General features: G+C 55.4%; 2 protein-coding genes across 4 annotated transcripts in view; one reads left to right on the top strand and one right to left on the bottom strand.

Annotated features, from left to right (window-relative positions):
* NCOA5 (nuclear receptor coactivator 5) overlaps positions 1-1,982 on the top strand; it is a 32,001-nt gene extending 30,019 nt beyond the window's left edge. The window contains exon 7 of one of the 2 annotated variants that reach the window (XM_012640475.1): positions 60-1,982. In XM_012640475.1, the coding sequence (XP_012495929.1) occupies positions 60-649 (590 nt within the window). In that variant the 3' untranslated portion in view covers positions 650-1,982. The remainder of the gene's footprint in view (positions 1-59) is intronic. The other variant, XM_012640474.1, reaches the window with a different exon arrangement.
* A 799-nt stretch (positions 1,983-2,781) lies between these two features.
* Positions 2,782-15,261, bottom strand: part of SLC12A5 (solute carrier family 12 (potassium/chloride transporter), member 5) — a 39,073-nt gene continuing 26,593 nt past the window's right edge. For both annotated transcript variants that reach the window (XM_012640471.1, XM_012640472.1), the window contains exons 15-26: positions 14,764-14,883; positions 14,337-14,441; positions 12,965-13,133; positions 10,894-11,089; positions 9,876-10,045; positions 9,297-9,428; positions 7,873-7,980; positions 6,614-6,736; positions 6,322-6,521; positions 5,971-5,985; positions 5,575-5,708; positions 2,782-5,366 (exon numbers count right to left, since the gene is read on the bottom strand). In XM_012640471.1, the coding sequence (XP_012495925.1) occupies positions 5,275-5,366; positions 5,575-5,708; positions 5,971-5,985; positions 6,322-6,521; positions 6,614-6,736; positions 7,873-7,980; positions 9,297-9,428; positions 9,876-10,045; positions 10,894-11,089; positions 12,965-13,133; positions 14,337-14,441; positions 14,764-14,883 (1,564 nt within the window). In that variant the 3' untranslated portion in view covers positions 2,782-5,274. The remainder of the gene's footprint in view (positions 5,367-5,574; positions 5,709-5,970; positions 5,986-6,321; positions 6,522-6,613; positions 6,737-7,872; positions 7,981-9,296; positions 9,429-9,875; positions 10,046-10,893; positions 11,090-12,964; positions 13,134-14,336; positions 14,442-14,763; positions 14,884-15,261) is intronic.

The raw sequence follows: 15,261 nt of genomic DNA, 5'->3' as shown, positions 1-15,261 counted from the left end.
TCGGCCTCCTGCCCTTGGGGGGTGCTTTCAACGAGATACTTCCCTCTTCTGTCTTTCAGGCCCGATTTCCCGCCAATCACTCGGGGCGACCTCGGGTGCCTCGCTGAAGACACAGCCAAGCCCCCAACCGCTCCAGAGCGGCCAAGTGCTCCCCTCTGCTACATCCACTCCAGCTGCACCCCCCACCTCCCAGCAAGAGCTTCAGGCCAAAATCCTCAGCCTCTTCAATAGTGGCACAGTTGCGGCCAATAGCAGCTCTGCATCCCCCTCAGTTGTTGCCGGAAGCACCCAGAACCAGAATTTTTCCACGGCAGCGAACAGCCAGCCTCAGCAAAGATCACAAGCCTCTGGCAATCAGCCTCCAAACATTTTGGGACAGACAGGATCTGCTCGGAACATGGGCCCCAGACCTGGGGCTCCTTCTGAAGGGCTCTTTGGCCAGCCTTCCAGTCGCCTGGCACCTCCTAGCAACATGGCTAGCCAGAGGCCTGTGTCTTCCATAAGTATCAACTTTGACAATCCAAGTGTACAGAAGGCTCTGGACACCCTGATCCAGAGTGGCCCTGCTCTCTCCCACCTGGTTAGCCAGACCACAGCACAGGTGGGGCAGCCGCAGGCCCCCATGGGATCTTACCAGAGGCATTACTGAGGCTAATCTTTCAACTACCCCTGGTTCCCTCATCCCTTGGCCTCCTCCCGGTTCTAAATAGAGTTGTTTGGAGGATGTTCTTTGCGCTCTCCAGGTCTACATCAAATGTCGTAAGTTTCTACCACCTGCTCTCTCTCCTGCTCAAGGCTATGTTGTTTATTCCTTACAAAGTCAGTTTATACTGTATTGGGGGCTGTATCTATTTTCGGTTTTGTTTTTTGTTTTTCTGTAGAAAATAAATATCTCTGGGGTCACTTGGGCAGTACAAGTGTCTGGGCTAAGTTTATATTTGGTGGGATTTCTCTGGTCCTTCTGTCTGCTGGATTTGGGAGAGGAAAGGAAGAAGCCAGGCCCAGCTGGCTGAGTTTGGAATGGCATTTGTCACATCAGTGGCCACCACCTTTGCTCACTTTGAACCTACCAAGTCTTTCCAGCTTCATATGTGTGGACCAGAGCTCCAGCTCCTGCCTACAGCCCTTGCCTAGAGTTGCAGAGAAGCAAACTGGCTTTGGCAGGCGCAATGTCATCAAACCCCCATCCCACAAGTTTGGGGGTCTGCTTAAGGATTCATAAATCAGCTACTCCGGATTGTTGAGGACTAACCACAGCAGCCACAGAAGAAGGAACTTTTCTGCCTGAGCCAAGATGGTTTTTTGTTTTTTCTTTTTTGTTTTCATTTTGTTGGAGGATCTCCAATGGACTGAACAGCTCCATTCAGCAGCAGTTTAACCCAAACTGTGAATCTGGGCCCCACCGCTCTTCCCCCTCACCATTTCTGTCAGCATCCCCCTCTTCAGCGGCACTTCCACGGAGTCGGTACTGAGACTCTGGCCGTGAACATCCATTTCTTCGTGATTTGTTTTGAGCTTTTGGCTCAAAAACCCAGGCTCTTGTTTTCATCTAGACTCTTTCTCTGTTTTCTGAGCAGCAGGAGATAGGGACCATTTTGATGTCAGACTTTTGGTAGCTGGACATGTTCTCGAGACAGACGGCTGTTCATGACTTCAGAGCCAGAATGAAATTGTTGGGGGAGGGCTCCTGGCTACTGCTCCATGTGGAGCCACAGGAAGCTGCCCTCTCCCTAGAGAGTGTGCTCATTACAGCCCTGAGGATCACAGTCTCGGGCCCCAGCAGGGGTGAGGGAGAGCCGCAACTTCAGCTGAGTCCCTGCCAGTGGCAGAGCAAACAATGGTTTCTAAACTCAAGGTCCCCAAATGGCAGCGTTTTATGTTCCAACTTGTTTGTGTTACATAGTGGGTTTTTTTTTTTTCCTCTTTGGAACTCTTGTGTTGTTAATAAGGTGAAATGATTACTTTTTAATTAAAATGAAAAAGTAAAAGCTGTGTTCATCTTTCTTGCGTGTGAATATCTGCAGCATGTCTTTTCAGGACACTCTTTCCCAGAATCAGGTGGTGAGGGGCCCTGCCTTGTCCTCAACCTACAGTCAGGCCTCAAAACCTGTTTTAACCCTACCTTCTCTGTGTGCATGCTCAGCTAGCTAGACGCTCTTGATAACAGCCCCAAGCAAAAGCCCACTGGCTAATTATAATGCTGTATTCAACATCCTGCTTGTGGTAGTCATTCTTTCTGTCAGCAGGCTTGTCCTCTTATTCCAGGAAAGGAAGACAGGCTATGAGGCGGCCATTTCTAGTTGATGGCCATTGTTGGGGGGTGGTGAGGGGGGCACTCTCCTGTTCACTTTTTTCTCAGTTGCCACCCTCTTTTCTACCTATTGGGCAGAAAGTTGGCAGAATCCGTACAGAACCTGAAGGGGCCTTGAAGAGCATTTAGTAGACTTGGGGTGGCTGTGGTGAAGTGGGTGACACAGGTCCCCAGGGGGTTAGGAATCAAAGTGCCAGTAGCACTGAACTTGACCTAGTACGTGCTCCTCGCCTCGCAGGGAGTATCAGTGCAGCCTGGCAGCTAGTAAGTGCCTACCAGTCTCTTAGGAGATGATGATGGTGCGGTGCCCTCCAGGCCAGGGCCCCAGAGCTGACAGTATACGAATCAGATAACCAGACCTGGGGCGTCAGCCCAACTTTTCTGTCAGTGAGGGTCGGTGTTTCTGATGAAGAGTGTGGGGTCCTCCTGGAGGGCCCCTGGAGTGTCCAAATAGCACACCTCAGGCCATGAAGGGTATAATAAAATTATTTTTATTGCATTTTGTGCAGACGGGAGTCTAAAAAATTAATACAGTAAAAGCCATAAAGCATTAAATGGGAGCATTCAACAATAAAGGAAAGAACCAACCCTCTCCTTTTCATATTGGCACAAAGAACACAAGATCAATACTGAGGCAGGATGCGGAATACTGAAACACTGAAAATTAAAGGCAGGCCTAATAATAGTAATAATAGTAATAAATACTCTTGATTTGGTTTGCAACCTCTCCTATTTACAAGGGTTTTCAACTTCATTGCATTGCCCTGCACATAGATCGTCTAAAACAAAAGCAACACTAGTTATCACTACAAGGCTATTGAAATATTGCACTCAGAATAAAAGTCACTTGGATGGACATGAAACATCTAGCTACAGTGATTATAAAGATAATTTGATGAATGACTTCTGATAACATTCATAACAAATATTGCACATGTAGCACAGAAAACTTGGGATTTTGTTGTGGGATGTTTTTTTCATCAACGGAAACTTTGCTCTTGCCAACCAGACAGTCTGGGCCCAGATAGTGCAACTTTGGTTCCCTAATTGAAGTTGATACCGCCCCTTTCTCCTATGCAGCCCACAACTTCAGCTCTGAAATATTCAGGCCCCCAGAAGGCGGGGGAGCCAGCTGTGGTTCTCAGATGGAGGTCTTTTGAAGGATGCAGGGGGCTGGTGTCTAACACCTCCAACTTTGTGATGGATACATAAAAGAATCTACTTAGGCCCCTGATCAAATCTCAGAGGGGGCCTTGGCCTAACCGGGAGACCTCCAGACCTACCCCCAGCCTGACCCTGTCTAGGATGGCTCCAGCTCTTCACCTTGGGCTCAAAGGAAAGGAGGTGGTGAGGTCAGAAGTTCTCGGTGGCCCCAGCTCTGGGAGGTGGGCAAGATGTGTCTAACTAGGTGCTGTAGGTCAGGGCCCTGGGGCTGGAGGTACTGTACCCAGTCCCAGAGAGTGCTGGAACGAGCATGCAGTGCCTGTCCCCCTTAGTAGCGTACCCTGGGGAAAGGGAACCCGGCCAATGCGCTTTCTCTAAGGACAGAGGGCGCTTCAGACCAGGCGGGTGGAGCGGAAGCGCCAAAGACTGGAGGTGGGGAAGCCAAAGGCCTTGGGTCCTAGTTAGAGGAGGGCAGAGAGGCGCTAAGAAAGAAGTGCGTGGCGACTCCAGCCCTCCCCCAGGCCCAGGTGCCTGGGAGACAAAGCTGGAGGCCCAGCCCCAGAGCACGGAGCAGGCGACTGGGTCCCCGAGGCCAGAGCTGCCTCCCTGGGGGAGGAAACATCAGGGGTGGCGCTGGAGCCTCCCTCTGGGTTCGGCCCCTAGACCAGAATCGCCCCCTCCTCCCTCACCTGTCCCAGGGAGGAAACTCCGGGGAGGGGGCCCCCTCCAGCTCCACGATTTCAGTCTTTGGCGAGGAGCCATGGGATAGGGGGAGCAGGCGACAAGCCGACTGAGGAGAGACGCCTGCTCCCCAGCGAAGGCACCGGGGCGGGGCTTTCCTCGGTGGGGCGCGGGCCTCTCTCGGTTTCTCCCCCTCGAGGAGCGCCCCTCCCCTATCCTGGCCCCAACTTGCATAGGAGCCGATGAGAAGAGGTTGCGCGCGCCTCTGCAGCCGCCGTGGAAGCTCACATCCGCTGGGAGGCGAATCCAGGAAAAGCTGGACACGTCTCACCGCGTCTCCAAAAAGAACTGGAGGAAGGGTGGGAAGCCAAGTGCGTGCGCAAAGGGCAAGGAGGCGAGAGCAGGGCGGGGGTGTCGAGGGACTAGGACCACGACCCCCGCCTGGGCCTAAAGCACTTTGGCTCTCAAACTCTCAGACGTCAAGAAAACCCAGCTTCCCGAGGCCTCCGCCTCTCCGCGGTGCCCCCAGCGGGAGAGCTCGACAGTGGCGAGAAGAGAAGTCCGTTGCGCTTCTAGTCACATAAATATGGGGACGTTAAAAATACACTCGATGTCTCCTGTACACTATGTATAGGCTCGGCCGGCGCGCGCCCCACGGTTCGGGGAGCAGGCGGCGGAGGCGAGCGCGGCCTTCCCACCCCGCGCCGCCGGGAGCCGGGGAGCAGCGCCGCGGAGCGCGGAGCGAGGGCCGCGGCGGGGCGTGGGAGGGGAAGGGCCCGCGTGGACTACCTGGGGGTCCTCAAGGCCCCAGCTCCTCTGCTCTCCGTGCCTCCTCCGACCTGTATTGCAGCGTCTCCTCCGGCGGGACGAGGCCGGGCTTAGAAACAGGGCAGCGCAGACCGACAGGCCAGCGGGGCTCTCGGGGGCTCCGGTTTCCGCGCGGGGGGCGCCGTCTCCGAGTCAGCGCCGACGGGCGTGGCCTCCGGCTTCAGGCAGCGGGGTAAGGGGCCAGGGCTCGGGCACAGGATCTGGATGTAAACGGCGACAGCGGCGGGGGGCGCGGCGAGACTCCGGGGCCGCGGGGCCGGGCGCTCGGGCCCGGGTGGCAGTCCTGGCTCTCAGGAGTAGATGGTGATGACCTCGCGGCCGCCGCCGCGGACCAGCATCACCCGGTCCAGGTGCTCTGTGAGGACCTCGAGGAATTCCATGTCTGAGAGCGGGTCAAGGAGAAAGACGCGGTGCCCTTCCCTCCCGACGAAACTGGGGTAGCGCTGGGCAGCCAGGGAACGCTTGCGCCCGTGCCCCTGTCCGAGGTGCTGATCCGGACGCAGGAGGGGCTCAGCTCTTCCATCCCAGAGCTAGGACCCAGGTTCCCTGGCGTCCACCTCCCTTTTCCCCCAATTTTAAGTCCAGGATACAGTTTTCGTCGCCATTGCGGTTGCGAGGAGGCCCAGGCATGTTGAGCAAAACAAGCTTGGCGTCCCGGGATTTCTGCACGATGACCTCGTTCAGCCGCACGGCCGTGTGCATGCGCCGCACGTTGGACTGGTTCCTGCGGGAGGAAGGAGGGGCGGAGAGCGCGTGAGCCCGGGGGAGGGACCGGCTGGATCCAGCCGCCCTCCCAGCCCGACCTGCGCTGCTGGGTGGGACCCGGTCCTCGCAAGCCGGGGACCGCCAACCCCAGACCTCTCTCAGCTGGGCTCTTCAGAGACCCCAGAGGTCAGGGGCACCAACTGGGGGTTCGTGATAGAGTGAGGAGGGTAGGGACCCCGGCCAGCCTAGGAGAGAGAATGAAAAAATGCTGAAGCACTTACAAGTTCTCCCACTCCCTTCAGGAAACACAAGAGAAGCAGAGAGAGAAAGAAAGAGGGGTCAAAAGAGAGGAAGAGGCTGGGGGCTTGCGCCACCGTCATTTGCCCCGAGTGAGCCTGGTCCTGTCCCCCCTTCCCTCACATCCTTTACCTGTCCACTGCCTGCACCTGGGAATTCTGAGCCTTGGCAATCAGGCCCAACCCCCCAAGTCTCAGATGGGGAAACCAAGAAAATGTCTGAGCTGGGTCTGCAGACCGCAGACCAGGACAGCTGCTCACTTGCTCTGCCATGGGGCACAGGCTCGCTGCTTTCGGCTCACCCCAGCCCCCAGCCCTTAGCCCCCAGGCCCGTACGGCTTCATGCTGAAGAAGTCCTTGATGCCCTCAGAGGAGACGGGACTGGGGCCCTTATTCTTCTCTGCCACCGACTTGTCCTTGGTCCAGGTGAGATGCACCTTCTCAGGATCTGTCTCCCCCTCCCCCTCAGGCTCCTCTCCTGGGGACGGCGAGCTGCTGGGGCAGCTGGGAGCACTCTGGTCATGGATCAGCTGCACCTGACGGTTGAATGAAGGGGCAGCAGGTGACTCCTTTGGAGGGCAAAGGTTCTGCTCCCACTGGCTGGGGCCGAACCACCCCAGCTGCACACCTCCTCCTCTGGTTTCTCCTCGCTGTCACCAGCCGACTCTTCTGGGACGTTGAGGCGGAGCCGAGTGTTGGCTGGGTTCTTTCTCCGGATTGAGCCTCGTGACTCATCTGTGATACTCTGGATCTAGGGAGTGACACAGGTTGGCACCAGCTCTGCTGGGAGTTGCCACTCATGCGCTGCAAAGAGCTACCACCAGAGCGGATGTTCAGCCAGGATGCGCACTTTCTGGAACCGTACCAGTTGCTAAAATATTGCAAAGGTTCGAGACCAAATAGCTACTGCACCACTGACCTGGTCGTCCCAGCTCCTCTCTAGAACCCCAGACCTCCCCACCATCCAGCAACCAAAAGGTTAACACCTGGCACAGCGAGGCTCTATCCCAGCACTGCGGTCCAATTTCAGTTCTGGCTGGTCAGTGCACATGCCATTTCTTACAATTTTTACTATCACCCTTGTATAACACCCCCATCCTTGGAGGATCCATTCTTCCCAGCTCATTCCCATGAAGATCCATCAACCACATTCTGAGAAACATATTATCCACACCAGGCAGACTCATAACCCATGGTTCTGTCACCCTCACCTATAGGGTCTGCTGCCCATTCCCCAGGCAACCTATCCCCCACCTCCAGGAGCTCGTCTGTCCCCAGCCTGGGGTACCAGCACTCACTTCTCCAGGACTCCATCCCTGGGTAGGTCTTTCATCCACTTTCCAGGATACCAGTGGTCCCACATTACCCACACCTGGGAGATCTTACACCCGTACCCCACGGGAGGCTCATCACCATACTCCTGAGAACTCCCCAATCACACCCTAGGAGATTTGCCCCTAACTTTCACTCACCAGTTATAGCCATAAGTACCCACCTGTCACCTACTCCCTGAGAGTCCATTCCATGCACGCTTGTCCCCCACACTGGTATCCCACGCCCCAGGGACTCATCAGCCACACATATTTAGCCTCCACTATTCTCCCTCAGGCCCCATAAGTCACATACAGAGGGAAAGATGTGTCACCCATGCCAAGGTCCCTCTGTCCCCTGGCTGAGAGGTTTGGTAGGTAGGTGCAGCTGCAGTGTGTACTCCCACCGAGGGGGAGACCAGCGTCGGGAGGTATGACTGGGGAGAGTCAGGGTGATGAGGGTAAAGGTGGCAGTGCCAATGGCCAGGAGAGTCAGCCCGGAGCCATCCCCAACCTGCGCAGACCCAGCACTGGCAGCAGCTTGAGGCTCTGCAGAGCCCAGCCAGGGTGGCCTCACCTCCCGCTCCCGCTCGTTCTTGGTCAGATGCATCTGTTTGAGGATCTGGGAGCGCTGCTCCATCACCAGTGTCTTCTCATAGGTGTAAGCTGAGATGTCACTTTCGTGCTGTGGCAGACGGGGTGGAGGTGGGGTTGAGAGGGGCAAGGGAGGAAGGCATGAGCTCTGAGCTCAGGGAAGTGGGGCGGGCCCCCCTCCTCCTGCCAGCCTAGGGCTTCCCACCAGTGAATTAAGTTCATCAAGGACAGAGCAGAGACGGCCACATTCCCAGAAGGCAGGCAGCTCATTCCCTCCTCAGCCCAGCACAGGACCAGGCATGTGAACGGATGAACTAATGAATGAATGGATTAATTAATTGCCTGGGTGAATAGAGAAGGGGAGGAAGTAGACAAAGCAGCAAAGGGATGAATGAGTACGCGCATCGGTGAATGGAGGGGTGAGTGAGTGAGTACGTCAATGAAGGTATGGGTAGATTAATGCATACACAGAGGGACGGGTGGATGAATAAATAAACTGAAGGCGGATGGATAAGAGACTGTAGTAGCACAGGCTCTAGAGCCAGCCCCCCTGGGTTTGAATCCTGGCTCTGCCACTTAACTGTGTTGGGCAAATCACACTCACACACCAGGTAACAACGTTTTTGGTCAATGACAGACTGCGTACACAACGGTAGTCCCATAAAATTAGAATACAGTATTTTTACTGTACATTTTCTATGGTTAGATATATTTAGATACACACTTACCATTGTGTTACAATTATCTGCAGCCTTCGGTACAGTAACATACTGTACAGGTTTGTAGCCCAGGAGCAACGGGCGCTACCACATAGCCTAGGTGTGTAGGAGGTTGTACCATCTAGGTTTGTGTAAGGCCACTCCATGATGCTCGCATAATGACAAAATCACCTAACAACACATTTCTCAGATGTATCCCCATCATTGAGTCAAACATGACTATATTTAACCTTTCTGTGCCTCAACTCCTAATCCGTAAAATGGAAATGCTGATAATTGTATCTGTCTTATTGGTGGTTGTGAGAATATATACAAGCCAGGCATGGTGGCACATGCTTATAGTCCTAGCTATTTGGGAGGCTGAGGCAGGAGGATTGCTTAAGCTCAGGAGTTTGAGGCCAGCCTGGGCAACATAGCAAGACCCCATTTCTAAGAAGTACATATGTGTGTGTGTGTATAATATTATATGTATATAGTGCATAGAATAGTGTCTGGCATATAATGAGCACTATTAGACATGGCTATTCTTACAAAGGACAGAGGGGTGGATGTCAGAGGCTAGGAGGTGGATGTGGGGGAAGGGGTCCAGCATCATAAGCCAATGGGTGTCGGGGCTGCTCTATTTGGTGCTGAGGCCAAGAGGAATGAGGTCCAAGTGGGACTCCAGGGATGTCTCCTGGGAACTCACCATCTCTACTACTTCGACCTCTGCCGTGATACGTAAGTGGTACAGAAATGTGGTCAGGTCCTTCTTCATCTGAATACTGTTGTCGTCTATCTGAGCCACAGTGAAGATGCGCATCTTGCACTTCCTCCAGACCTGCAAGGGATGAAAGGGATCCAGGAAGGTCCCTTCCTGCCCAGATGCAATGAGGAGTCCTGGGGCCAGAGGACTCTGTACCCTCACCCTTCCCACCCACTCCCCACACTGACATGCAGGCCTGAAATCGTCCCTCGCAGAGGCCACTCCCTACAAAAGCTCCCTGCTTAGGTCTGAGGGGCCTCCGTTAGAGTATCACTTGCTTGGGTTAAGCATTGCTCTCCTTTACGGCAATGCACCTGCAAGGGGAGACACGGGCGGTTCCTAATGTCTCAGAATGAAGGAGATTGTCAGATCCCTTTCCCAGGAGCTCACAGGGAGGAAAGACATGGAAGCTGACCCTGGCCAGAGCCCAGGAGCCTTGCTCATGGGTGTGCACACATGCACGTGAGTAAATGCATGCATACACACGCTCATGCGTGCACACATTCACGTGTGCACGCTCACCTTGTGGTGCCGCAGCAGGAAGGGCAGCAGCATCAGCATGCCCCCGTCGTGCACAATCCACCAGACGTCGATGCTGCCCTCAGAGAAGCGCTCAGGGTTCCCAGGAAACATGGAAACATTCTTGGTGACCAGCAGAGCTAGATGGCCAGCTGTGGTTTCCCGGACCAGCTCTGGGGGCAGCCAAGGAGAAAGCCAGAGGGGGAAAGAGTGACTGGGTCTCCCTCAGCACACAGCAGCAGCCACGAGGGCTCCTGGAACCCAGCACCCCACTCCACTCCACCTGGCTTTGACCTTGAGATGAGCAGTGAGAAAACCAGCATCTACCTGGGCCTCATCACATATTTGGTTTTGGAATATGGGAAAGTCCTGCAACCTCTCTGGGACTCAGTTTCCCCATCTGTTAAATGGCAATAACACCAACTGCCCTTTCTGATTGTTAAGAACCCACCATGCGCAACCTCACTGAATCCTCCTAATGCTTTGCAACCATGATCCACCTATAAAGGAGGCAGAAAAGCTCAGAGTTAACAATGCAGCCTCTGGGCTGGTTCAGACCCTGGCTTCCCAGTGGTGTGACCTCAAGAAACTAACAGCGCCCAGCCCCCACAGACTAATGAGAGAATCAGAGAAAGCCTCAACTTGCTGGCACTCACAGTTCATTCAATAAACGTGAGCTGTCACATTACTATTAGCAACGATTACCAAGGAATCTGATGCTCAGAGAGGGTGAGTCACTTGTGTACAATCACACAGCTAGGAAAGACCAGGGCTGAGATGCAGACCCCAGCCTCTGAGGCTTCAAAGCTGTAACTCTCCCCACTGCCCGGCACCGTCTTCCTCCCCTGGCCTGTGCAGCCAAGACCGTCTCATTTGCAGCTGAGTCCCCAGCGCCTAGCACAGTGACTGGCGCATGGCCAGCATTGACTGCCGTCGCCTGCATCTGCTGAATCCACACTTGGCAGGCTGTGCTTGGGAAACCCGCCCTGGCCCTCCACTGCCCAGCCCACCACAGCGTTACCGATGAAGTTCCTCCACGTCTGATGATCTTCCTTCTGCCGCCAGTTGCGGGGCCAGCCAACGAGCACGGTGTTGTGCTGCAGCCCCCCAAGGCCCCCAGACTGGATCAGATGGGACACGCCGTCGCGCAGGTTGGAGGAGATCACTACCTGGCAGAAGCCCTTCACCTTCTCTGCCTCCATCAGGCGCCGGATGGACTGGGGTGGGGGGGCATGGGATTAGATAAGGGCTGGCCAGGCCTCCCTGGGCCTGGCTGAGCCCCTTGCAGCCTCCCTACCCCCCATTTCTTCCTCCTTCCCTTCCAATCTTCCTGAAGCTCAGCCCTGACCATGTCAGTTTCTGGCACCGGAATTGTGCACGGATCCCCATCATCTATGTGCCCAATTCCTTGCCAATCAATCCAGGCTCTTCATGATGTGACCCCACACCTCCCTCCGCCCTGCCGCTGCCCCCAGTGCCCTGCCTGGCATGCTCTCCGCCCCCACCCTGACATACATCCCCTGCCCCATTGTACCGGACACGCTGCCTGGCCCAACTCAAATACCACAGTCTTCAGATACCGCCCCTGCCCAGATCAGAATTAAACCTGGGCTTTTCTGCGTAGCCAGACAATTTGTTCTAACAAGTTTTTAAAGTAGCATAATGACAAGCATTTAAAATGCACATTTCGTCTGCACTAGGAGGGAAGTGTTCTTATTCCTCCCATTTTATAGATGAGGAAATTGAGGCTCAGAGAAATCAAGACTTGCTTAAGGACTCACAGCTAATGTCACTGTGGGGATCCAAGTCCGGAGAGGCTGGCTCCAGCCCCCACACTCTTAACCCCTGCCCTGATGCCAGATCACAGAGGTTTAGTTCCTATCTGCCACCTCCTGGCTGTGTGACCTTGGTAAGTCACCCAACCTCCATGAGTCTCAGTTTTCTTATCTGTCACATGGGGGTCATGACAGCTACATTTAGGAATGAAGAGAATCACATGACACGATGCACACAAGGGCTTAGCATCCTGCCTGACACATTGTAAACACTCAGCACGTTGTTCCACTCGGGTGTTATTAACTCTACCACGCACTTATCAACATCCGGTGGGCTGGAGCCTTCTGTGTGTCCTCCCTTCCCTCCCGGCCTCTGAGCAGCCTGAGGGCTGAGACTCGGTCTGAAACACCTCCATCCCCGCCCTCCCTCGCCCACTGCCCAGTATACAGCACGTTCAGCCGCTGCGTGTTGAACTGAACCGACCAGTCGAGGCCTCCAGCTCTGGGCCCTGACAGATTGGCGTGAACGGCCCAGTGAGGCAGAAACAGCAACTGTCACAAGCCATCAGGGGTGCCCCTCCCTGTCTCACCTCACCTCCCTCGGGCCCCTGTTTCTCTCTCCACTCCCAGCCACAGCCCTGAGGGGAGAAGGGCCTGAATCACAGACAGAACCTACTTCCTCCACTGCCTTCCGGTCCCAACACTTCTTAGTGCGCTTAGGGCAGACACTGGCTGCCCCGCCCACCCTGGCTCTGTCCACGGCTCTGTGGGCGTGGACTAGGGGATGGAGACAAGAGCACGTGACGTGGAGCAGGGACCTGGGTTCGAATCCTGACTGTGCTTCCAGCCAGCTCTGCAGTGGCAGCAAGCTGCTTTCCCACTCTGGGTCTCAGTTTCTTCCTGAGCCGGATGTGGACACTCGCCCTGTCGATGCCACGCAGTGTGGGGATCAGGAGTCCACAGGTGTGAAAACACTTAGAAAGTCTACACTTTGGCAGGAAGAAGCCTGGAGTCGGAGTCCAGTGGTCTTCATATTAATCTTGGTTTTCTGTCCTATTAGACAAGTGGCTTGACTTCGCTAAGCCTCAATTTCCTTATCCATAAAATGGGCCCTTCTTGCTCTGATGGTCTTTTGTCCTCTGAGTTGACTTCTAAGGAATTCAGTCCCTGAGCCCTTTGGCTCCTTTTCTAAGGAAGAGGACAGAAAAGCCTGTACCCTCTTTGATCCCAAAGGTGGTAAGGAAGGGAAGCACAAAGGGGTAAAGACTGTCTTGCTGAGCGTCCCGGCCTTCCCGCGCCACCGGGGCCTCTGCTCACCTCCTCTGCCCGCTGGGCCTGGGGATGGTTGTCCAGAAAGGTGCCCTCAAGGACAGAGCCCACAATGGTCAGGCCCTTCCCTGCCTTGAGCTGGGAGGTCAGCGAGAGCAGCTGGGGGTGCACCACATTCTGGTCTTGGTCCACGCGCACTAGCACCAGCAGCTGTGGCCTGAAGAGAGTGCAGGGTCACATGATTGTCTACCACCTACCCAACCATCTACCCACCAGCCATCCATGAGCACCTCACCTAACCATCTGTCCTCTATACCCGCCATCTACCCATCCAACCATCTAAATATCCATCCATCCATTTCCTTGAATATCAACCCATCCAACCACCTCCTCGCATATCCATCCACATACCCCCGATCCATCTCTCCATTCCCCTCACTCCTCTATCTGCCCATTCAACCACCCACCCATCTCTGTTGTCCTTCAGGCATCCACTCATGTCCGTATTAATGTGCCAGTGATGCAGTATTCCCTCAGTTATCCACACGTCCACCTACCCACTGGCCACTCACACATCCCTCTCTTCACCCAGCTGCCTTCTCATGCGCATACGCACTTACCCGTCCACACGTATCCATCCATCCATTTCCTTATTCATTCAGCCATCCCATGTGTCCAGCCACCCACTGATTTAATAGCCTTCTCTAAGCACCTACTCTGGGCTGGACCCTGTGCTAAGCACTTGAGAATTCACAGACACGTAATACAAAGTCCTGGTCCCTGAAAGCCCCAGTTTAGTAGGCACCAGCAAGGACAAACCAGCCATGTCCTGGGCATGGTTCTGAGTTCCAGGCTTCACTCTTGGCAAAGTGAAGCTCAGGGAGGCGGGCAGGGGGCAGGGCGTTTAGCACGCGGGGCAGCCAGTGAGAAAGCACCCTGGGCTGAGAGGCAGGAGAGGAAGATTCTGTGACCTTGGAGACTCTCTGGCCCCTGATTTTCAGGTGAATAAAATGGAGGAATTGTCATTAATCTGAGAGCCCCTATAACTCTCAAAGGGAATGATTCTCCCAGAGCAAATGCCACTGTATCCGATGTTGATCTGTCTGTGTGCTTTCTCCACAGAACTGGGAGTGTCCTACGTCCCCAGAGACCGGAGGGGGCTTGCCACACACCACGCATTCATAAATAGTTTGAACAAGTGACGGAAGGAATGAATGAATGAATAGACGATCAGGAGGCTGGCGTGGTGGGTGGTGTTTGGAGAACAAACATCAGGAACTCAGCTCAGCCCGGGCGTTTCAGGTGGGAGGCGAGGACCAGGCTGAGCGCTCGGGGCGCCACTCAGAAAACAAAGCCCGTGGGTGGCTCGGGCCCTGCCCCGCTCCCGCCCAGTGCACACGCGTGCCCGCACCCCACTTACCTCCAGTTCTTGGTGTGTGGGGGCCCCTCCTCCAGGCGTAAGAGGGCGTAGCGGGCAGCGCTGAGGGACAGGCCTCGGATCCCGTCGCCCCACTCCTTCTCCGCCCTGGGGCCGGACAACGGGTCAGGAGAGGCAGAAGCCAGGAGCGGCAGGGAGAACTGTCCACCCCACACTGGCTGCCCGAGGGCAGAGCCATCTAGCTCAGGCTCAGAAAGGACATGCGTGTCACTCCTGCCAACCGACTTAGCCAAGCCTTGGACAATTGCTGCTCAAGCCGTTGTCTTACCATTCCCATCCAATTCTCAAAGCCTGTGCCCCACCCCACATCACACTTGCGCCCCACCCCAGCCCCATCCTCTCCCACTCCCTGCCTCATCCCACTACCGCCACCCCCGCCACCCCTCCCCCAGTCTTTCCCAGCGCTTACCCGCGGTACTCGATATACTTGTAGATGAGGCCGGCGATGAGCATGGCCACCAGCGCGTAGTACCAGGAGCAGATGAACATGAGGGCCAGGCAGAGGCTCATGCCCAGGAAGGAGAGGGTCCTGGACAAGAGGGGAGACCCAGCCTCTGAGCCTGGCAGGGCTGTCGCGGGAACTGGGGCTCAGACAGCAAGAGTGAGATGGAGCAGGGCCCAGGCAAGACCTGGGAGACCCACGCAACCACCTCCATGCGGACCACGGGGACATGGGATCTTCCAGATGAATAAGCAGCCAGAGACAGGGCACTGCCCATGCCCTGCCCAACTCCTGAGTCACCACACTGCCCCGGTCCCTGTGCCTTGGGCCCTGCCAGACAACCCTGGCCAGATGGGCTCTGGGGCAGTGGTCTCTGGGGGAGTTGGAAATAGGACCTTCCAGCAAGAAGCCCCCAGCAGAGCAGGAGCATCGATAAGGGAGTCAGGCAGCCTTAATCCTGGTCCA

This window comes from Propithecus coquereli, unplaced genomic scaffold (genome assembly GCF_000956105.1).
Source record: "Propithecus coquereli isolate 6110/MARCELLA unplaced genomic scaffold, Pcoq_1.0 Scaffold153, whole genome shotgun sequence".
Classification (NCBI taxonomy): domain Eukaryota; kingdom Metazoa; phylum Chordata; class Mammalia; order Primates; family Indriidae; genus Propithecus; species Propithecus coquereli.
The sequence above is the reverse complement of the archived record's forward strand: the minus strand, read 5'-3'. Positions and strand labels throughout refer to the sequence as shown.